The sequence below is a fragment of the Penicillium waksmanii genome, assembly GCF_028829765.1.
Source record: "Penicillium waksmanii strain IBT 27052 chromosome Unknown utg000005l:1.0-5232799.0:1.0-5237142.0, whole genome shotgun sequence".
Lineage (NCBI taxonomy): Eukaryota > Fungi > Ascomycota > Eurotiomycetes > Eurotiales > Aspergillaceae > Penicillium > Penicillium waksmanii.
Window position 1 is genome coordinate 1003679 of NW_026643252.1, and position 22794 is coordinate 1026472.

Genomic DNA, 22794 nt, shown 5'->3' on the forward strand with positions numbered 1-22794 from the left:
GTTCCCATTTTTACGATCTGGCCTAGCCCTAATTGGACGGGTGAGTCACTCATAGTCCTGACTCAACTGAGACTCAGGGCAGTGCAAGCCCCAACAAAGAGACTAGATTGAAGGAGGCTCAGGTATTAAGCCAGTGTGATCCGCTATGAATTCCCTCTTCGGAAGGAAAAGTTCAATTCACTTCAATTCCTTCATTCCATGACAGCCCAAAGTTCTAGTTCCGGTGGGGCTCCCCCACAGCGATCGCCCCGCCACATCACGCTCGATGGGCGAATGCTTGAAGGAGGTGGGCAACTAGTCCGCAATGCACTAGCTTTGGCAGCCCTCACTGGTCGCCCAGTCACAATCAATCATGTGCGTGGAAACCGTGGGGGAAAGACCGGGCTGAAGGCATCGCATGCGGCAGCCGTCAAGCTGTTGGGAGATATCAGTGGGAGCAAAGTTACGGGGGGACAGGTGGGATCGCGGAGTGTGACCTTCGAGCCCCCGGAGTTTGAGAGAGAGGAGTCACCTGCAGAGAGGCTCGCAGTTCCAAGCCCGATGCTGGTTCCACTATCTAGCGTCTCGCCGAAGCCCGAATACAATATCCTTCTATCAACACCAGGCTCAGTATTTCTCATATTTCAAGCTATTTACCCATACATGCTATGGGTCGGATCGCAACCTACCATTGAAAAGATTCGAGTAAATATTACTGGCGGCACAAATGGAACTAATTCCCCATCCTACGACTATGCCACCCAGGTGATGCTACCGAACTTCAAGAAACTGGGACTCCCTTCTGCCGAAGTCATTTTGCATAAGCGTGGATGGTCGAATGGTGTTGTCGGTATGGGATCTGTCAGTTTCCACATAAACCCATTGGAACCTTCAACGAAATTGCCTTGTTTCCCTCCCATCAATATCATGGAATACGATCGCGGAAAGATCACGAGGGTCAATATCACTATCCTAGCACCCGATCTCCGCATATCAGAATCAGAAAAGAAAGGGCAGCTACAAGCCACTCGCCAGTACTGCGAGAGACAAATTCGCCGTACCCTGCGAAAGGGGCTCAAGAATCTGGACCCGTCATTATTCGACCAAGAACCCCTTGACATACAAGATGACGGTGGCCATGTTCCTATCACGTTGGCTCAATCCGAAGCCACATCTCACCCTTCCCGGTTCTATATCCTGCTAGTGGCAGATACAAGGGAGGGGTTCAAGGTTGGGTATGACGCTCTTGGAACCACTCGAGCGAAGCCCAACGCAAAGCAGCCCGGAAGAAACAAACACAAGAAGGACAAGAAGGGTTCAAGCCAAAATAATGGTACAGATATGGAACACATTGATGATTTTATCGAAGGTTGTGTTCAGGGTTTCATTGATGAGATTTCGGGACTCCATGCGAACGAGAGCCGCAAGGAGCGGTCACCTCTTGATCAATACATGAGAGACCAAATTGTGGTCTTTGAAGCGCTTGGACGACTTTCTGACGAACGGGATAAAAAAGAAACACTAGATGAGGATGAGCGATATTGGACACTGCATACTAAAACATCTCAGTGGGTATGTGAGGAAATGCTAGGAAATCGATGATAGACCAGACGAGATGAGAAAAGTCTAGAATTTGATAGATACTTGCTCTAGTACTAGGATGTATATAAATATTACCATTTCTCTAGTCGGTCCCTACACTTTCTACTCAAGCCCTGGAGGTTAGACCTGGATATAGGTCGGCGAAGCGCTAGTAATCCCAGAAAAAGATCAAGCTAAGCCAGAACATTTGGGCCAATACAGCCGCATCTCTCTAGATAGCTTACTGCACCTTCTGTATGTAGACAGTGAAGTCCACGTAGCAAAACTATAGAGTCCATTTAGCCCAACAAACCCATGCATGAAGGAATTGCCGAGATCCACCGAAGGAATCAACATGAAATTCCCAGGATCATTGTTGCCAGTTGGCCACGTTATGTACGGAATACTGTAGTAACGATTTGATAACGGAGGGGCCCGATTCCCGGCAGACGGCAGAAGGGCCGAATAGAAATTCTCCGAATGGCCCCCTTGGCCCACCTGGCATACTCGTATGTGACAGCCAGCCTCCAGGACCAGGGGGGCTCGCATCTTATTCTCAGACCGAGATTACAGGATGAGCTCATAACCAGCCGAAAGGCAGGGTCGTTTCGCGGCCCAACCCCAGGCTCGCGGCCAGTGGGAGATCAGGGGATTGTGCAGACCATTGCTGACTCCACTTGGTGCGAGCGAAAGCCCGAGCACATTAGCCTGTTTACTGATGATGATGATATGAATGGATACATTTCTATCTGATGAGACGGCCCCAGGCGAAGACGTCACGAACATGGATGTATAGTCCCATCTGCATGACACAATGCAATGGTGGATGCGGTGTAATTTGAATCTGCCTCGCGTCTCGAAGGACCGATAAAAACAAATTCAAAGTTTACCTTCGGTACGGAGTAGAGATTTCGCAACTCGCCAATCGCCAATCGAAATCCCAATCGAAATCTACCTACCAAAAAATACAATAGTTCATGTAATCGCATAACCGTTGAACCCCGTAATTCAGTACAAGCTTAGAGATCCGCGAGGTCCCAAGCCACACACCGACAAAACCCGCGCCAGCAGCCAGCAGTGCAAACGATCACCATCACATCTTACCAATTATGGTGCCCTGAAGAAGGATGTGGAGACTTATTTCCATCCCCACAGTCCACCCTGAAACAGCGAACTGATCGGACTGTGGCTGAGCGGGGCAGCCGCTTGTCGCAAGGCCAGCGAAAAAAAAAAGGGGCGAAGCGAAGAATCGAAAAAAAAAAGCACTGGAAGGAAAAGAGTAACGAGGGCCCCACGGTCTAGTGTTTTACATCACAATGGATTGGGATCAGCAATCCACTGCTCTCCCTCGCTGTCTCCTTCTCGGAACCACGTTGAGCAGAGTAAAACAGAACAGAACAGAGCCAAGCATTCCACGAGGTTGGATGGTGTGGGGATGGTCACCAGGTCCAGGAACGAGAAGTACTTGTGTCATAGTCATAGGAACCAGGCAGCCACAGTGGGATCTAAGTGGGATCTAAGTGGGATATGTCTTGGAATTAAGAACCTGCACTGGATGTTGGGATCCGAGGGCCGGACCTCCAACGAGAGACAAACTCCCTTAGCACGGAACCCAAATCTGAATCTGAATCAAAAATCGGCGAAGTGAATCAAAATGCAATCATACTCACCTCGGAAGGGCCGACCGTTTGAATGGCGTAAATTAAAGACCTATGACTTAATGAATTTTCTCTCCAACTTTGATGAAAAACACGAAAAAGTCCCCACCCGCTCTACTCTACTCTGTACATTGAATCTCGCACGCGAGATGATTGTAATTTCAAGCATCGACCCCAAATGTAAGGGAGTTTGACACTTTGTCCCGGGACTGTAGCATTGGGAGAAGATCAAACATACCGTGAATGCACGCAATGCAGAGCGTGCCAGTGGGTGGGGGGAAGGTGTTTCAAAGACGATCGAGATCGAGATCGTTCGCAGCAATCCTCGAACCCTCGAGCCTATTCTATTAAGGGGCTGGGCTCTGATGTCTTTCGCGGCCCAAGGAGTTTCCAAGGAATTTCAGAGCAAAATGAGAGCGTGCGGCTACAAGAAGAATGTGAGCTCAGACTGCGATGATGGAAGTAAATTAATCAACTTGAAATTTGTTCAGTCCGACCCTAATCAATCAGCCTGGCCATATAAAATCACATGGCTGATTGTAATTGCGTCCGGTTCTCCCATCACTTCAAATTTCAATAAAACCCGAATGCATGTTTGATTGGGTTGATTAGAGTGTGGGTTCTTGGGTAGATGTCAGATAGATTAAAGTCGCTAGTCGCTTCCAGAAGCGCTCCAGGGCTGAAGGCTGAAACACGCCTCGGTTGTTCCATTCCAATCTTCTAGAACGAGGTACGAGACCAAAGTATAATCCTAATTATGAGTTCATTTCTCTCTCTCTTTCTTTAAATATAGTCTGTTTACGCGTGTCCTGTTTCATTCTCGTTTCTTTTTCCGGCCAAGTCCCATAAAATTAAGACTGTGGCATTGTGTCAGCCTCGAATGTGTCCCGTGGTTTTTGGCCCCAATGTTGGCCCCTTCTGTAGTACTCCATAAGGAGTAACTGCTAACCAGAATAATGCATAAGGCATTCATACGGAAGCCCCCGTAGAGATATCGTACCGAGATATCCGGACAAATCAGTGTCCGTCCAAGTACACTAGTACTGGTAAGCCGAGAAAGATCCTACGGCCGTTGCCTAGTGCCCAGCCTCAAAATGTAAACTAAAAAGCTTCCAAGGCTGACCTGAGTTCCAAGGTTGTCTTTCCCTTTTCAGTATTTTTCACTGCTTTTTTTTTTTCTTTTTCATGCCAAACCCTTTTTTTCAGCTGGAGGCTCCACTGAAAGCCTTGTGGCGGCCGAGGGCGACGGCGACGGCATGCGGCGATGACAATGGGGCCATTAGAATCCGACCCCCGGCCCCCAACTCCCGACCCCGACATGAGGATGAGGCGCATCCATGTATTGGCTGCACGATGACGGATGAGGAACGTGGGGGGTTGGTCTCTTGGCAAATGTTATGAAACCTTTCAGCGTCAGAAAAGATGCATTCCACGGTTCCACCTGCTACTAGGTTATGGCCGAAGGATCTAAGTTTGCGGCTGCTTCGATAAATATAGTTCTCGGGGGCTGAGATCGACTGATAGGTCGTTCTAGATGTGCAGTCACTGAAACGGCTGACATGGATGTCATCCTGTGATCTTCCCTGGCTGTGATATTTACCTGAACAGTGACGACACGATTTATAATGGTCAAATTACAGTACGGGGTCGAGAGGCGGAGCGGAGGACAGAATTCGAAGTAGAGTCAGAGTCAAGAGGCAGTGCATGCATGCATGTATGATGCAGGTATCTAAACTAGTGGAAACTCTCCTAGGGAAAAAAGATCATGGGTGATCATGGGGAACCGGTAAAGCATTAAATCGCAGAATTGGGGGTATGGCATCGCGGAAACAAAGAAAATAAGCATAGAAACGACATAGGGAGAAAGATAAAAAGAACCCGGCGAAATATGAACGAACTCATGCGCAAGCGGAAAAAAAGGAAACGGAAGGAAAAAGAAGATCGATCACCGATCGACCGCCATTCGCGCCACTGCCCGCCAGTGGCAGATTTCCATGGTAGCCATGCATAAGAAGAAACGCAGGAGAAAACAGATAGATCTATTCTCCATGCAGATAAAAGATCAGAATCAGAACGACCGTCATTGCTTCAGTTTCCCACCAACTCAGAATCGAGCGGAAAAGGAAGAAAACACATCTCGCGTTGATGTGGGGCTTTTCTTTCCTTCGTGTAGTGGTGGGTGTGTGAGAGAGGTTGGGTTTGCGCCGGAGGACATGCATTTAGTCCCGATGTAGCGAGAGACGTGAAAAATGAGAACGCAGGAAGATGAGAGCCGCCGTGGAGTAAAGTCGACAAACGCCCGGTAGATGCATTATGAGAAGACGAAATGTAGATGGGATGGGGTGGGCGGAAAGTCCACGGAAACCAGTCCGTGAAGGTCCACAACCCAGTCACCCTGTTGTATCCGGAGGAGCATGGCGAAGAGAACAGGCCTTGGTTCCGGAGGGGGGAGTTGACCCTCTACAGCTCGAGGTCCTCGGGCTTGAAGACTGCACTGAGGCGCTCTGAGGGGAGCACGCGCTTGTAGTCGCGAGGTTGGGCAAAGGGAGAGGCGGATGCTGGACGGCGAAGGTTGAGAGTCTAGAAGTAGTTAGTATACATTTGCCTCATTCTTTGCGCCCAATATGCTTGGTTGTAACGGTGCCCGTGGGCGTCGGCGTCGCGCATAGATTAACACGTACCACGCAGTCCGAGCACTTGCTTCCTTGACGGTTGACGCGGCCTCGGCAACCGCGGGGCTGGTTTGCGCAAGAGTACATGGTGATGGTTGTGGTTGTGGTTGTGGTTGTGGTGAATGTGGTGGTAATGGAGTAAGGTTTGGCTGTAGTCGCAGAATGGACCGGGGTCGTTGATACGAGAAGGTGGTTGCGAAGAAGCTTGAGTCTGGTGTTGAGCAAAGAGAAGAGAGGCGAGAAGCGTCCGGAGGTGAAGAAAGTCGCGGTGCGGATGAGGGGATCCTCTTTGATCTTAAAGAAATTCCGAAAGGGGAAGGAAATTCGAAGCTAAGCAGGCTTGGAACTTTAAAATTGGCCGAGAGGGGGGGGAAGAGAGATGACGTCGAGGCTGTGGGTGAATGTGGGAGAGAAAGTTCACTTTCAGGTAGTTCGATAGTCGTAGTCAGGTAGTCAAGTAGTATACTCGTAGGTAGTACTGGTGCAGGAAAAATGGGGTGGGAAGGGGAGTGGGCAATAGGGGGGGTTTATATCTCAAGAGGCTCAAGCTGCCATTCTACCTAAAAAAGGAGGGAATTTTAGAAAAAAAAAAAGGAAATGGAAATGGAAATGAACTAGAATTTTTAGGGTTCCATTGTTACGGGTTACGGTCTGAAGCCGTTTGTAGACTGGGGTTGTTCGCTCCAGTTTTTCTTTTGGGGAATATTTATTATTATTAATTTTTTATTTTTTTTTCGATGACTTCCCTCTCTCTGTATCCCCCCCTGTTTCTTTCCTTTCGGAAACTTATTATTATTTTTCCATTTGCTTTTTTGTTTCTCTTTTTTGATTGATTCGTTTTCTGATTACTCCGTACTACAGTATTTTCCAATTACTACAGAGGATTACTGGTGCTGGCTACTACTACGGAATAATACTCCAGTACTGCCGTACTGCAGTTCTCGGTACTGCAATTCTCGGTCCTTTGTCCTCTGCAACTGCACATCCTCCGTATTTCTGTCATCTCCTCCGCGCTGTCAGTGACAGGTCCCGTACTTTGGCCAGATGGGCTCCGTTCGCACACCAGGCCAGATCGGCCGATCCCATCCTTTCGACCCGGCAATGCGGGTTTCTGATCGGCTTAGATGCTGGTCGTCGATGCATGACGCCCTGCCGACTAGAAGGGGTGGGCCAATGGCAACAGAGACTGGGAATAAAAGAATGCGCGCGCTGGGCCGGATCGCGTTGGAATGACTCGCAGACTCACAGACTCACAGCCCGTCGTGATGGTTGATTGCAGGGACCCGGTGGAGCTCTGGACAGCTGACTGAATTCCATACACCGAGGGAGGGGGGGTCTCCCAACGTTGCCCGTGCCTCAGATTAAGTGCCGGAGTGAACGAGCGGTCCAAAGTGCCGACGTGGCAGTTCAATCCCTAGGGGAAAGGACTGTCGGGGATTCTGTGTTGAGTGTTGAGTGTAGAGTAGAGGCGAAGTCGAGTAGAGAGCAGCCGCTAAAAAGGGGCGGAGGGGCTCTTCCCGCCTTCAATTCCCATCATTTCCAACTGTTTCGAGTTGATGCCCTAACACAAGCGTGTCCGTATTCTGTAACTTGCGCGATCCTGCCAGGATCCGAGTCTGAATCCGAGCCTAAGCCTGAGCCTAAGCCCAAGCCTGAGTCTGGACATGCGCATCGGGCAGTGTTCTGGAAAACTGGGAATCCCCACCGCGCACCCACTCGCGCATTAGTCTGCCTAGCTCTTGTGGATTAACCCGTTCGGGCCTGTTTGCCAATGGTTTGTACGCTCTGTCTCGGTCACGTCCAGGGCTGCACCTTTCCGAGCCCTGCGCATTGGTATTGATTGGTACGAGTATTTGCATTTGCTGCATTTACATGTACATTGATATTTGCATTTATATCGGCATTGGGATGACCAACAGACTTGGCATGGGTTGGTCAGCCCTGCCAGTGCCAGTGCCAGTGCCAGCTTCTCTGCTCTGTGCCTTTTCGAAGTCTTGATTCGTAGATCAATTAGCTCCTTGTCACTCCTGTCATTTGTGATTGGAGGTGGAGCCTTCCGGGAAAAAATGCATGAGGAAAAAAAAAAAAAAAAACGAAAACCAAGGAACGGAGTCTGGAGATCGGTCTTCCGGCCGTCCTTCTAGTCTAGAGCCTAGGCAATGGCATCCTTTTGGCAGCTACGGCACTCAATAAAGCTTGACGGTGATTTTGCCACTGGATGTTCTAGGGTATACTAGTAATTTCACCTACAAACCTGTACACTGTACAGAATACTGACTTATGACTGAAACCCTCGGATGACTGTCCCTTTTCTTTCTAATCACTCTCTTCTTTCTCTCTACTTTCTTTGTTGCTTAATGCCCCGCCTGCCGAGCCATGGCAAATTACAGTTTCGTCAGCACCGCGTGTCGCACAGCTTAGAAACGGCAACCGGGAAGGACGTTAGATGTCCAATGTGCTCCCAGGGTATTAAGCTCAGTCTCGGTCACTTGACTGGCTCAGGTGGCTTACGGCTCTGCGCTTGAGAATCTTACGGTTGCGACGGCACCCCCCCGCGGAGCTCGCTCTGCATTGGCCCTTTCCTGCCTTGGAGAGCTGTCGCCTCAGCGCCACCTCACCTCCGAATGCATGCCAAAAATGACTGAACTGATCATTCTAGTATGTCTGCATACTGCACACACATACACACACACACACAAACACACCTATAACACTTTGTCAGTGTTTATCCAACAGACACCCGTAAATCGGATGTCGCGGACCGCAAAAGAACGTGCGGACCAGCGGGTCAGGCACCAAAAGAACCGTACCAGCCCAAGGATGGAGACGACGGATAACGGCGGAGAGCACCGAAGAGGCACAGAAAGAGGCAGAAAGAAGAGAGAAGGAGAGTCTAGAAGACAATCGAAGGCGCAGAAGGCGGGTGGTGGAACACGAGCCTCTGAATCTGGACCGCCGCAGCCTGGGCGTCTAGACAGTCACACTCCTCTCGTGTGACCGGGGCCTGTAAACCTTACTATGACAGCAGGAATCAGGCCGACACTGCAGCCAGGCTGATGACAAGCGCGCAATTCTGAGCTCTGGGCCACCTGGGGGCCTAGGTTGGTAGGTAGCTAGCAGCGAATATCGGTGACCTCATGCCTCCGCAACCCCAGCCACCAAACAGCCAGCGAGGCGGCCAGACCATTTGGGACCGCCTCATGTGACTGTTTTGAGACGAGGGAAATCTTGGAAAATCGGCCACTAGTGAACCCTGCGCTACCTCTTCCTTCGGCCCGTCGCTGGATTTGGACCGATGCGGACTGATGCGGACTGGCGTGAAAATATGGTGGAAAGGGAGGGTTATCTGATGGACGTTCATTTGACCCGCGGCTGGAGGCTTGAAGGGCTTTTGGAGACTGCCGACGCTTTGTGCCTCTTGCCCTTCGGCCGATGCCGAGGCCTGCAAGATTGTCTACAATGTCACACCCTGTCGAAAGAAAAAAGAAAAGAAAGAAAGAAAGGACTAGGATTATTGTGATCTTCCCTAAAAGAGCCGGGATCCCGAAATGCTATACAGCTGCGGCGCATCGTCCACTCAGACATCCCACAACGAACGAAGTACTATCCATGCACCGATGATCCCGATTGTTGATGCAAGAAGCAGTCCGTTCCCTTCCCATGTCAAGCCCAGGTAGGCCAGCAATCCCACCGCTACCTCCTTCCGCCGGGCAGTATCCCGTCGAGACCTCCAGTGGGGGTCGATTAAGAATGGAGCAACCCTTCGGGGGGAGGGGCTCATGTGATCTGATTCGGACGAGGATGTGTGTTGCAAAGATGGAGGCAGAGGCACAGACACAGCCAGCGCGACAGGGCGATGGTCCGACTGGGGAAACAGAGGGAGCGCGTCGTACGTGTGAGGTTTGACCCGTCGATCACTCGCATCTTGGCCAGCCCAAGACGGCGTGTCCAGAAAGAGAATACGGTCGCACCAACTGGGCCAACGGTGGCTCGACCACTTCCATTCGGCATCTCCACTGTCGACTCCAAGCCGAGCCGCTTGGCGGGCCGCATCGGAGTATTTGTATGTTGGGGGGGAAGTCAATAGGCGCCTCTGAGAGCCCATGGAAACTTTTGCCCTGGCGCATCTCCCGCATCAGTTGGTCCCCCTTGAGAAGGTGGGAATAGTGCAAGATGTCCTCGCGATTGACGAACCGGCGAGGAAACCGGAGTGCATCAGTCTTGGACGGACTGACATCTGATGTGCGGTAGTTCAGGTCTCCTGCCAGGAAAAGGTAGGAATTCGGTGCAAACAGATCCCTGCGGGTGCCCTCCGGTTGATCTGGTGATCGGTGGCCCCCGAGTAGCGCGGCATTCTCATCTGTTCCCTCACTGGGTCCACCATGTTTGATCTCACTGTTTGAAGGGTGCTGCTGTGAGAAGACAAGGCGCTCGACGATGCTCTGCCAGTCCAAATTTCTCTGCTCCAGTGCATCCTCCATGGGAGCCAGGTGAGCCGCCACAAAGGTTAAGTCCACGGTTTTGGCCGAATGGTCGTCCACCACATACCCTAGACGAGCCCCAACAGCGCCCTTGTTGCCCATCTCTTGAACTCCGATTCCGACGTGCGCGGTGTCAATCCAGGATATCCTATCTGTGACATCGGCGCGGGCGAAGACCATCAAACCGGTCATACCTGTATGGTCCTTGAGCACACTCTCGTAGGACTCATTGAATTGCTTCGCAGTAGCTTGTTTGACCGTTTGAACGAAGGCATCAAAGTAAGGAATCAGATATGAACCGCCTAGAAAAGAATAGGCGATGGGAGCTATTTCCTGAAGAGAGAGCACGATCAGCTCTGGGGCGTTGAAACCCCGCCCTGCTTTCGTCAAGGGATCGAAAAAGTGGTCAGCGAATAGATCCACATCGATACGATCCCTCGCACAGTTCGCTGTCAAAATGTAGAGATTCAAATCTTCCATGCCGGCTATGGGTTGGAGAATCGATTGGGCCAAGTTCAGCGCGAAGTAAGTAGCGGTGACGTCGTCAAAACCACGTGCCTTGTCAGTGGATCAACCAAAGTAATCCAATAGAGTTTACGGCAAAAAAAGGCAAGCACGATCGTGCAGCCACTAAATAAGATAAAGTGGAGAGGGGGAGAGAGAGAGAGCATCAAAATCAAGGAAGAGGGAAAAACAAAAAAAAAGAATGCATCATCCGTGAATCGAACACGGGCCTCGTCGATGGCAACGACGAATTCTACCACTAGACCAATGATGCTAGTTGATATATTGTGACTTTAAAGTATGGATTCATGAATCTTTGACTGTTCAAAGATGTACCCTTGGGTATATGCAAACACTATCTGATCTACTTCTATCATAGCTTACCTCGCATCTGCTTCCCCTGTGGCTCATCCAGTTCCACAAGGAGCATCCCCTCGGCCACATCTTCCTCTTCATACTCCATTTCATAGACCCATTCCACTCTTCCAGCCCTGGGACTTCGCACCTCCAGTTCCATCTTCATCTGTTTGACAAAGGCCAGCACCTGATTCTCGACTACATTCTCCCCGTCGGAAACAAGAACCTCAATTAGCCTTCCGGAAAGAGGTAGCACAATATGTCTGGGATTCTGAGGGTCACCTCGTCGGTGTGTGGAAGATACCAGAGCCGATGCCGCAGTCGAGGTGGTCTCCAGCTGCATTCGATACGGAATCGCTGTCTGGGATGTAGGGGTTGTGTACTCAATCTCCGCGGCCAAGGAGGTGGGGAAATCATTCCGAAGCACACGGGAGAGACGAAGATGGTGGGCCACTTTGGCAGGTTCCTGAGAGGTATCCTTTTGCAGTGGCTCCAATGTGATAGACCACGCGTCTCCCTTCCGGAACAAGAGATTTGAGGCAGGTAGTCCAGCCTGAGATGACGATTGTTGAGAAATAGATTTGACTATTTCACCACCGTGCTGAGTATTTGCGATGCGTTGTCCCAAATGATAGATTTCGTCAAGCTTGAGCCCTAACCACTGTGTGTCAATATGGCCGGTTACGAACTCCGGATGCGAGACGATGCCACGGAGAAGATCAATGTTAGTCTTCACGCCAGAGATTCTCGAATCTGACAGAGCTCGCTGAGCTTTTCGGACCACAGCCTCCCAGCTAGATGCTGTGAGAATGATTTTGGCGAGAAGGTTATCGAAGTTTGATCCCACTACTGACGCACTCCCATTGGAAGTGCTGACATTGGTGTCAACGCGGATCCCATTCCCACTAGGAACGACGAATTCGGTCACCTTTCCAATGCTCAGAGAAAAATTGTTGCTTGGGTCCTCAGCACATAACCGAAGCTGGATTGAAAAACTCTTCGGGGAGGCGTCTTCGAATTGACCTCCGCGCCCAGGCCAAGATCCTCGAACGTTGCTCCCTGTGCTAGCAGAAGTTGTATCTGCACCAAATCCAATCCGCTGATGGATTCCGTGATAGTGTGCTCCACTTGAAGTCGTGGGTTGACCTCCAAAAAGTAGAATTCCCCCTTCTGTTCATTAACCAGGAACTCAAATGTCCCCAGCGAGCGATACCGAATCTCACTAGCCATCTTCAAAGCCGAGTCAATGATCTTGGATACCAAATCCCTATCCCTCATCAATGCAGGTGCACATTCCACAACTTTTTGAAAGCGTCGCTGTACACTACAATCTCGTTCCCAGAGATGCCGCACTTGTCCCATGCCATCGCCGATAACTTGGATCTCAACATGGTGGAATCCATCCACAGCAGCTTTTTCCACAAAGACCGACCGAGAGGGCGACTCTCCAATGGCACGCTGGATACTACTGTCTAGCTCCGAGTCCTCGTGAACCAGACGAATTCCCCGTCCACCACCCCCATCCACAGCCTTGATCATAACGGGAAAACCAACCCGATGGGAAAAAGCCCGCGCCTCATCAACATTGGCTGTTGGCTGATTCATGGCTTCTAGTACAGGTACTTGACATCTTTGAGCCAATAACTTTGCTTGAAGCTTGTCGCCGGTACGTGCAAGATTCTCAGGACCAGGGCCGATCACAATAGCCCCCGCTTCTGCAAACATGCGGTGCGCGAACTCGGCACTTTCACTGAGGAAGCCATACCCGGGGTGGACTGCGTCAATGGAGTGCTTCTGTACTAGATCAACGAGCAGGGAGATATCCAAATAGGATGACGCGGATGGGATCTGAATTGTATGGTGTGGGCGTCCGATGTCGCAGTGTGACTGATCATCAGACGTGTACAGAGCGAAGATCTCGACTGGCTCAGGCAGTTCCCGAGTGGCATGTAATATGCGAACGGCAATTTCACCTCTATCGAATGGGATCAATACATGCTAATATTATATAATGTAGTTAAGAGTGACACACCTGTTTGCGACCAGCAATCGCTTGATGGTTCGTGAATGCGGGGATGACGACATGGCGTCACAAAAGTCCGGGGTAGCAACAGTCGCAGAAAAGTCTCTCAGCCAGTATATATGAAGACCCCCGATAAAAGGAAAACTATCGGCAGTATAAGAGACACATATATGGCGCGACGAGACTTGTTGGGACAGGTCAGAGTTACTTTTCTTTATAAAACGACAGCAAAAACGCGCCGAGGTCCTCGGATATCCCCGACTTCAATTTCCCCTCAGCGGGACGCATCTTAACCCAGCCCCTGCCGAGTCCAATCTCCAATCACTACCCCGGTACTCGCCCTTCAAGCTGAAATAAACTATGCGATATCGTCCTGCTCGAAAATAAATTGCAATCATGGCTAAAGACAGTGACTTGTCGCAGTCGTCTCCAAATGGCAATGATCAAGCCACCCAGCGTCTTAATCAGGTCTCCTCGCATCTCTCCACAGACCCACCAAAGAAACAAACGAAGGAGAAAGACCCAGCATCACGTCTTCCAGCAGACCACTCCGATGTCTTGGGACAAATTGCTGCCCTTCGCAAGATTGCCGCAACGCCAGATCCCAACCACAGAGGCTATGTGCGGCAAAAACAAGCAGGAAAGCTATGGGTCCGCGAGCGTATCGAACAACTTCTTGACCCTGGTTCATTCACTGAGATAGGATCTGTATCAGGAACTGTAACGTGGAAGAAGACCGCTCCAATGCGCGAGGAGCCCGTGTCTTTTATTCCGAGCAATAATGTTCAAGGGGCAGGTATGCTCCGTGGAAGAAAGGTTCTGCTTACGGCGGACGACTTTAGCATTCGGTCTGGACATGCAGATGGTGCAAGTTCGGGGAAGACTGTCTACGTCGAGAAGTTGGCGATTGCACTGCGGATTCCTGTCGTGAAGCTTGTTGATGGAAGTTCTGGGGGTGGTAGCGTCACAACTATCAAGAAGGAAGGGTGGAGTTATCTACCTCATGTGGCTCCGTTCAAGCCAGTTATTCAACAGTTGAATATGGGAATTCCCAATTTGGGTGCTGTTGTTGGGCCTGCGGTATGTCGCTCTGAAGAGAGGAATTCCTTTTTTTGTTTTTTCTACCGGGCACTAATGATGTTGGTATAGATCGGTCTTGGCGCCGCCAGGGTGGTCTCTTGTCATTTCTCAGTCATGGCAGCAGATATTGGAGCCCTTTTTAATGCCGGACCAAAGGTTGTCGAAGGCGCGACCTTTGAGGAAGGGTTGGATTTTCAGGATTTGGGTGGCCCGATGGTTCATTGTATGAATGGAACGATCGATAACCTAGCTGCGAACGAGGCCGAATGTTATGAACAGCTACGCACAGTGCTGGGATATCTTCCGAACTCTGGAAGTGAGGCTCCACCAGTTATCCCATGCGATGATCCTGTGGATCGAGAGGATGTCGCTCTACGTAGTATCATCCCTCGCCGACAAGCTCGCATGTATAACCCGCGAACAATCATCACCTCGGTCGTTGACCAGGGCTCTTGGTTTGAGATTGGTTCCCTGTGGGGTCGGACTGCTATTGGTGGACTTGCGCGTTTGGGAGGACACCCTGTGGGTGTGATCTCGCTGAACTGCGAAGTAAATGGCGGTGCGCTTGACGCAGCCGGGAGCCAGAAACTGACCCGACTGCTCAAAATGTGCGATGTGATGAACTTACCGATTCTGCAATTCCTTGACGTCCGTAAGTATTGCAACTTCTTAACCCCCAATTGTCTCTTTCCAAAATAAGTCTGACATTAACTAGCCGGCTACGCCATCGGCACCGTCGCTGAGCGCACCGCAACTATGCGCTGGGGAGTTGAATTGGCGAAGACGTACTACACTACCACTGTACCAATTTTCAATGTGGTGACACGCCGCGTGTTTGGTGTTGCAGGAGGCGTGATGCTCGGATCTCGCGACCCCGTCATGCAGGTTGCCTGGCCTTCCGGCCAATGGGGGTCCCTGCCACTGGATGGTGGAATTGAGGTCGGGCACCGGCATGAGTTGCGTGAGGCGGAGAAGGTTGGAAAGAAAGAGGAGCGATATAAAGAGCTAGAAGAGGAGTATCTACGTCTGATGAATCCTGTTCGAACCGCGAATGCGTTTGGCGTCGAGGAGATTATTGATCCTAAGGACACCAGGCAAGTTTGTTGCTCATGGGCAACGCATGTTTATGAGGCTCTTATGAAGGAAAGAATTTCCGATAGAGCTTGCGGTAAGATCCATCCTTCTTTTGCTTGATAGATGGAAGTACTCGGCTTCATCTGCTTTCGATATACATTTTAGGTATTCCAGTTTAATGGTATAGAACTTGATGTTTGAACATGTCAGATTTGCTGTAGACAAACAATCTTGAACAGATTAGATTAGCTCAACACTCTCAAGATAAGATAATATTAGACTATAAATATCTGAACATCGATCTATGGGTTAAAATGAATAGGATTGCAAATCAAATCTTGTTTTGATCTTACCGTGACTAGTGTAGATTTGATGCCCCCGCTCCGACGTCTGTACCACCCGGATCAGGCCTTTTTGATTAATTTCAATCTTAGCTCTCTAATCAGCTGCAGCTTGTGTAATAGAGGCCTCTAAAATCTCGACAATTCCAATAATATGCCTGGCACATTCAAATGAAAAGCATATCATCTCTGTTTTGACAGGCGACGGGGATGGTGAAAAGCTTATGTAACGGAATCTCCCACACTATCAAAAAGAGCAACACCCCGCCTTCCAACCACAATCACCCATACAACCCAAACTCATACATAAAAGTGCGCAATGGCCTCCGTACAAATCCTTGACGGTGGACTGGGGACTTCCCTGCAGGACAAATACGGTGTGAACTTCTCCAGCACAGACACACCTCTCTGGGCCTCGCACCTCCTGGTCTCAAACCCCGAAACGCTGAAAGCTTGTCAATCCGACTTCGGCGAGGCAGGCGTGGACATCCTCTTAACTGCGACTTACCAAATCTACACTGGAGGGTTTCAAAACACAAAGACAGCCGAGTTTCCTCAAGGCATCCCGGCGTCTGAAGTCGGTCGATTCCTGCGGACAGCGGTAGAGGTCGCGGAAATTTCGAAAGTGCGCGATTCGGCAAAGATCGCTTTGAGCCTTGGGCCTTATGGTGCTTGTATGATTCCCGGACAGGAGTATGGGGGTCTTTATGATGCAGAGCACGATGATGAGGAAAATCTTTATCGGTGGCATTTGGAGAGATTGCAGTTGTTTCAGAATGTCGAAGGGGAGGATTTGACCTCGCGGATTCAATATGTTGCTTTTGAGACATTGCCGCGGTTGGACGAAGTGCGTGCGGTGCGGAGGGCAATTCATGACTCGGGAATCACGGCTCCCTTTTGGATCGCCTGTGTGTTTCCTGAGGGAGGATGAGTGTCTTCCCGATGGGAGCAATGTCGAACAGGTTGTTGAGGCGTCAATTGGCCCGATGGAAGGAGCCCTTGTGCCGTTGGGAATCGGTATGAACTGCACGAAGGTTCATAAGCTTTCGGGGTTGGTCGACAGATTCGGGGCCTGTGTGAAGGATGCAATTGCTACGGGTCTTACCTCGGCGGTTCCGAGTCTCATCCTGTACCCCGATGGAACGAATGGAGAGGTTTATAATACTATGACACAAACTTGGGAGAGGCCAGAGGGACAGGGAAGTAATCAGGATGTTGTAAGTGCGCTCGAGTATAGGCGGTCCCATGATTTCGTTACTAGAGATTTGCTGACTCGAGAATAGCGCCCCTGGGAAGTCCAACTTGCGCAGGTCGTCAGCGATGCCAATGCAAAGGGCCCCTTCCAGCATTTCATCGTAGGCGGGTGCTGCAAAGCCTCTCACAAGGATATCACGAAGCTTCGGGAGCAGTTTACCGCTGCATGAATGGAAAATAGTATGTATAGAGAATTGGCTACGAAACCGGTTGAAAAATAAATGTATCAATGTGTTGAAATTGAAAATCGCTGTGTCTTATTGACGTGGTATCGTGCTATGGATATGCAAATCTGCGAAAAATAACTAAACAAGCCAGTCGACAAAACGTCCCCAGACTGTGGTGCTGGGAGGTTTGCGAAGCGAAATCTCGCCTTCCTGTAAACGGCCGGACCAAAGGTCGATGGTAGAGGCCCGCACATACTTGGTTCGATGCCAAAGCTTCCAGGCGATGATCGGCACTATAAAAATTGGGATACCGATGTAGGAAGCAACAAAGCTAGAAGTATCCCAGTTGCCCTTCAGGAAGACGGGAAATCCTGCCACCAGGGTGATAATGGTTGAGCCAACGAAGCCGAACCACGCCGTGTATGGTTGAAATGGCCCGGCCCAGGGCAAGGTATCGCGAGAAACGCCCTGGGCTTTCATTCCAGCATAGAAGCGGATGTAGCAGTAGCAGAGCGTTGCCCAAGCGATCAGCCCAGCAACTGTGCTGAGATTGAGTAGCCAGTTGAATGCTTGCGCGGCACCACCGGTTCCAAGACTCAGATAGGCCAAGGGGCCAAAGAGCCAGGATACGATGACAGCAACGTACGGGACACCCTTCTTATTGCAGCGGCCGAAATATTGAGGAAGTTGGTGATCAGTGGTCATAGCCACGATCATGCGCGAACCAACCCAGCAGTATGAGTTACCCGCAGACCAGGCAGCGACCAGAATGCAAGCATTGACAATGGACGGTAGAACACTGATACCGGCTTCGGTAATTGCAATGACGAATGGAGAGGCTTTCGCGTTGGAAGCAGCATTGGTAAGAGCAGAGGTTCGTGGATCAACAATGATTCCAATTAGGAGCGCACCGAGGATGTAGAAGAACGCAATGCGATAGGTCACGCGGCGAGCAGCCTTTGGGATAGCACGATGAGGATCGACCGACTCGGCGGCAGAAATGACGACGGTCTCGACACCGATAAAACTGAATGAGGCGTTGACAAAGGACGATAGGAACCCAAGAAAGTGGCCCGCTGGCCCGGTAATACCGTTATAGTTTGTCCACGGACCAGGGTTGTTCCAAAAGCGGAATCCGATCGTTTCGTGATTTGGTCCGCCACCACAGGTGATAACAAGAGACACGATCACCAATCCCAAGAAGCAGAGGACCTTGATGGCTCCTCCAATAACTTCTGATTCTCCATAAAACCGGACACTTCCCAAATTGATTGCCAATATCAGCACCAACCCAACTGTGATGACCACAGCCGGCGATATGTCGCTCCAATAGGAGACGATGACCGCTGCTGCGCTCACTTCAGATGCAATCGCAATTGTGTAACAATATCCGTATGAAATGGCAAGGGAGAAACCGACAGCGGGGTCGATGAAGCGTGTGGCCCAGTGAGGGAATGAACCGGCGGTCGGAAAGAGGGTGGCTAGCTCGGCGATACTCTGCATGACAGCCCACAGTACCATTCCTACAACGATGTACGCGAGCAACAGACCAGCAGGACCAGCCTTAGCATAGGCAGATCCAGTACCAACGAATAAACCAGTACCAATACCACTGCAGAAGCCGATCATGGTGACATGATAGTTGCGCAGACGTCGCTGGGTGGCACCGCGACCACCAACATTGATCTGAAGCTCATCCTTAGGGTTGGCATCAAAATTGTCGAATTTCGCGGGATCGGGCTGGATGGTGTCCTCGGCGAGAGTGGACTTTTCCATCTTGCTGGGTTGTTGGTAGGTCGATTTGGAGAGGGAGCCGGGGGAAGAGGGGAGGTTCAGAGCTTCCCCATGCAAGTGAAAAACTGACAGAACTTGAAGACAGAATCCATTTGGGAGATGTAGCTCTTTTTGTTATTTCTCCGAAACCTTGAACCGGCGCAGATCACGACATCGGGAGTCTTTTTTCGAATCGCGGAATCGCACCCACCGAGCACGAAGTTATTGGGCGAGCCGCGCCGAACGCTCCACTTTTTATTCTTTTTGCGGAGGCCAAACGGGAAATTTTTTTGCCCGATGGCCGGAGGTGGCAAGACGAGATTTTTCTGGGGCTGCACCTCGTGGCGCGTTATTTTGTTGATTGATTTGAAAAAAAAAAGTGGAAATGGCGCCCGGTCGCAAGAGTCAATAAACATGTAGCCTATACTCGGGCCGTCGTGGGTAGGGCTGCCGTAGGGAGGAGGGCGGAGGGCTTAACCACAGCGCTATTCGTCGGCCAAATAAGCATAAGCATTGGCCCGTTTGAAGATCTCGGAGGACCAAGCGAGGTGGCCAAAGCCGCTAGCTAGCACATGGAGCTTGGTAGGTATCGTCAATCCCTGCTTTAGGAAGGGTTCTAAACTCCGAAGGTGATTGCTGGTCGTTGTACGGAGTAACAATGGGAGGAATGTACTGTAGGTACTTCCTATGAAAAAGGAAAGCACTCCTGGATCACTCTAGAACACCATGGGATTTCATAGTAACCGCCTAATTGGCTTGCGATTGTACCGTGAGAGGGTAGTTTATTGGTCGATTGCCTCGGGAAATCCGAGGCCAGTTACTAGAATGTGAGTTCCCTCTACATCCATAGATTGAACCATTGCAAAGAAACATGTTCACATTTGTATCATACTGAACCATGGGTTCGAGTTCGTGCCATCAAGTGAGAACAAACCGTTGTTTACCGGCCACATTTCCCTGGTACTCTGGATCTGGAGTCTTCTTCTTCTTATCGGAGTGGTTGATGTATTCTTTCAGTCCTTTTCCAAAGTTGACCATGCAGATCACCATGTTAACAAGGGTGATACCCAGTAAAAGTATCGCCAGTCCAGAAAATAGGGTCAGAGAGACTTTGAAGTGAGCTAGGTTATTACTTTTCGACGAGGAGTATGTTTGTAGAATCATTAATACGAAAGTCCCCGCAATGACAAGCATAAAAATCTGGAATGGGGATTAGCATGAGTTGTCAAAGCCACCAGAAGAGTCCTTACCATAATGACAGAAAGCGATTTCTTCTTCTCCAATCGACAGAAACGGGCTCCCAGGATGAGAATAACAATAGATACCGGAATCATAGCGGACTGCAATATGAAATCGTTGTCCTTGAAATCGTTCATCGCAAGTAGGACTTGGAGTTGTGTACCGAATATGAAGAAGAAATCGAATTTTAGTAGGGCAATATAGACCTAAGACTAGGTTAGCTAGCATTCGAACATCTTTCAAAAAGGAGATTCCAACCTGGTATGTGAAATAGCGGCGATTCATTTGTAAATCGGCGCTCATACTTTGGTAGATATTCCACGAGTTTTCGGCCCGCAACCTCCACGTCACGAAAATCATTGCAATTGTACAGACCCCAATAAACACAGGGATCAGAATGAGTTCTATCTGGTAATGTTTCCAAAGTAGATTTCCAGAAGCTTCGCTTATTGACAGACCACTAATGGTCTCTCTGATCTCTTTCATCTGGACGACTCCGTACACGAAGAGCCCGAAATTGCAAAGGCAAAGTCCAACCAATTGAAATGTATTCTTGCGCTTCAGCGCATCGTAGGAAAGGGCGAGTTCGTAGACAAGAGCAAAGATGTAAAGGCCAAGGAAAGACCGAAGTCGTATTGTACCGTCATTGTTGTCGTACTCGTTGAACCGTCTCGAGACGCTGATGAAAACCCAACTATACAAAAGAGTTCATGTCAGGATCGGCGCGCTTTGAGGGGAAAGGATGGATGATGTGGTTAATCTACCTTTCAATGCCGACAGTAAAAAATGTCTCGAGAAGCCCGATAATAGCAAATAAGCGAGACCAGAGAGTATTAGGGAAGTAGAATTTGCTGGGAGAAGATTTGGAAGCGGCGGATCGACCTTGAGGTGGAATTGGGTCGGCTGGCGCATTGAAATCGTCGAGTTCAACATATTGGCCATTTATGTGGAGTGCAGACTTCGAGTAGGCCACACTTGACCGTGCCTTATCCGAGACGGAGTGAAAAGGGGCGGCCATCGCTTTAGCCACTCCATCACCTTCATGTCGCATGGTGTCGACAGAGTTGTCGAACCGAAAGATTGTTACAACTGTCAACAACAATCACAACAAATTCAGGGGATCCCTATCAATATTGACTATAATTTATTGCCAACGACGTGTACGCACTGCCATGGCCTGGGCATGCCGAAACAGGCACTGTGGAGACGGTAATCCCGAATACGAAATTAGCTGCCTGGAGCAGCTTGGCTGGGCTCCCTATTCATATCATGCATATTAGGGTAAGCATGCATGCTTGTGGCTAGACTGGTGAGACCTGTGTCCTCGCCCCACAGGAATTCCCATCAAAATATTATTTTTAGCCACGATCTTGATGTGCTACCTTGGGATCATGTGATTTATTGTCGTGCCTGAAGTCGCTTCATAGCGTGCTTCAAGTTCCAACTTGATATCAATATGTTCACGAAGTGATCGAAGAGTCTGGGGAGTAAGAATTCTACCAACAACGCGTTCACCATATGGAGTCCCGCACTGCATCGTTCTCGCCCCTTTGTTTCCAGGGTTCTACTCCCATACATTGACCCCTTGCTGCGAATTGCAATGTTCAAGTTATCGAGCATATTACGCCTGAATACACAATGCTTTGCACGACTGAAATGTTGGGAAATTGCAAACCCCGCATTTTCAACCCAATATGCGAGGTAGAACCAGATGGGGTAAACTTCTAGAGGGACAGTCTCTGAGAACCGCCAATAAAACGACTCGGACCGAACTGCAATGTTGAGAGACCCAAGAACATTTTATATTCAAGAAATTGGGAGTCTTCGATCGATTTCTTCTTTCATTTAGATTGATGCTGCCTTTGATTTTCGGCATCTATGTTTCTTTGACAAGGCCTTTGCATGATAGCACAGAGTCCATTGGAACAATAGTGCAGGAGAATCAAGGACCAGAGAACAGTCAGAGCATGGAAGACATCCAGGGTTGCCATTCAAAAGCCGGCGTTAGGAATAGTGGACCATTGGATGCCAACGACCAGTGTAACGAATCAAAAGTTTGTTGCTTGTTGGTGCCTTAGGTTTTGGGCATCATCAGGTTGTATCTAGCTCAGTTCTCGATACCCAACCCTACTTCCTCTTCTTCCCCATGCTTAGTATTCTCGTCGAATGCCAGTACATTGTTGCTTTTATCTTCGATCGTACCTAGGCGCTTTGCATGCACGATGCAACCCGTTTTTCTGGTAACTAGCACTAGTGGGCAGAGTGGGGAGCAGATTGGGGCTGCTAGTAAATAATAATTGTAGTTCTAGAACGTCCAAAAGCGGATCGGCCCAGGCACTTATACAATTTTGAAATGACTTAGAGTTCGGTTAGTGGCATGTTTCTTTGGTTCGGAATCGATAGGATGATATGTATGGATACCCCCCCGTGGGAACCTAGGGTAGGTGTAAACATGTGGACGATACATGTCCACTGCCAGTGTGACGACAGACAGCAAGATCAAGTGTACTATTATCACTGGTAGTAGCTACTACGAGTAGTTTCAATAGATTCAATACCTCTAACTGGCATCACAGTTCTAAGGATACTCTTCATTAAATAATGCGTAGAA

At 49.7% G+C, this 22794-nt stretch overlaps 8 protein-coding genes across 8 annotated transcripts; 3 read left to right on the forward strand and 5 right to left on the reverse strand.

The window, feature by feature from the left end:
* Positions 1–198: 198 nt before the first annotated feature.
* On the forward strand, positions 199–1581 carry N7481_005283 (putative RNA 3'-terminal phosphate cyclase; the record flags this gene model as incomplete). The annotated part of the gene is made up of 1 exon (XM_057264502.1): positions 199–1581. The coding sequence occupies one exon, from the start codon at positions 199–201 to the stop codon at positions 1579–1581; it is 1383 nt and encodes a 460-aa protein (XP_057122222.1).
* A 4097-nt stretch (positions 1582–5678) lies between these two features.
* N7481_005284 (uncharacterized protein) lies at positions 5679–5977 on the reverse strand (the record flags this gene model as incomplete). Its single annotated transcript, XM_057264503.1, has 2 exons — positions 5679–5798; positions 5900–5977. 2 exons carry the CDS (start codon positions 5975–5977, stop codon positions 5679–5681), a joined length of 198 nt encoding a protein of 65 aa, XP_057122223.1.
* A 3827-nt stretch (positions 5978–9804) lies between these two features.
* N7481_005285 (putative inositol 5-phosphatase) lies at positions 9805–10851 on the reverse strand (the record flags this gene model as incomplete). The annotated part of the gene is made up of 1 exon (XM_057264504.1): positions 9805–10851. One exon carries the CDS (start codon positions 10849–10851, stop codon positions 9805–9807), a length of 1047 nt encoding a protein of 348 aa, XP_057122224.1.
* A 397-nt stretch (positions 10852–11248) lies between these two features.
* On the reverse strand, positions 11249–13317 carry N7481_005286 (putative pyruvate carboxylase; the record flags this gene model as incomplete). The annotated part of the gene is made up of 3 exons (XM_057264505.1): positions 11249–12160; positions 12229–13207; positions 13265–13317. The coding sequence occupies 3 exons, from the start codon at positions 13315–13317 to the stop codon at positions 11249–11251; spliced, it is 1944 nt and encodes a 647-aa protein (XP_057122225.1).
* Positions 13318–13651: 334 nt separating this feature from the next.
* Positions 13652–15529, forward strand: N7481_005287 (uncharacterized protein; the record flags this gene model as incomplete). The annotated part of the gene is made up of 3 exons (XM_057264506.1): positions 13652–14335; positions 14405–14987; positions 15051–15529. The coding sequence occupies 3 exons, from the start codon at positions 13652–13654 to the stop codon at positions 15527–15529; spliced, it is 1746 nt and encodes a 581-aa protein (XP_057122226.1).
* Positions 15530–16069: 540 nt separating this feature from the next.
* Positions 16070–17174, forward strand: N7481_005288 (homocysteine S-methyltransferase family protein; the record flags this gene model as incomplete). Its single annotated transcript, XM_057264507.1, has 3 exons — positions 16070–16597; positions 16677–16967; positions 17034–17174. The coding sequence occupies 3 exons, from the start codon at positions 16070–16072 to the stop codon at positions 17172–17174; spliced, it is 960 nt and encodes a 319-aa protein (XP_057122227.1).
* A 135-nt stretch (positions 17175–17309) lies between these two features.
* On the reverse strand, positions 17310–18947 carry N7481_005289 (Proline-specific permease; the record flags this gene model as incomplete). The annotated part of the gene is made up of 1 exon (XM_057264508.1): positions 17310–18947. The coding sequence occupies one exon, from the start codon at positions 18945–18947 to the stop codon at positions 17310–17312; it is 1638 nt and encodes a 545-aa protein (XP_057122228.1).
* Positions 18948–19862: 915 nt separating this feature from the next.
* N7481_005290 (uncharacterized protein) lies at positions 19863–21234 on the reverse strand (the record flags this gene model as incomplete). Its single annotated transcript, XM_057264509.1, has 4 exons — positions 19863–20144; positions 20195–20389; positions 20442–20877; positions 20948–21234. The coding sequence occupies 4 exons, from the start codon at positions 21232–21234 to the stop codon at positions 19863–19865; spliced, it is 1200 nt and encodes a 399-aa protein (XP_057122229.1).
* Positions 21235–22794: the final 1560 nt, after the last annotated feature.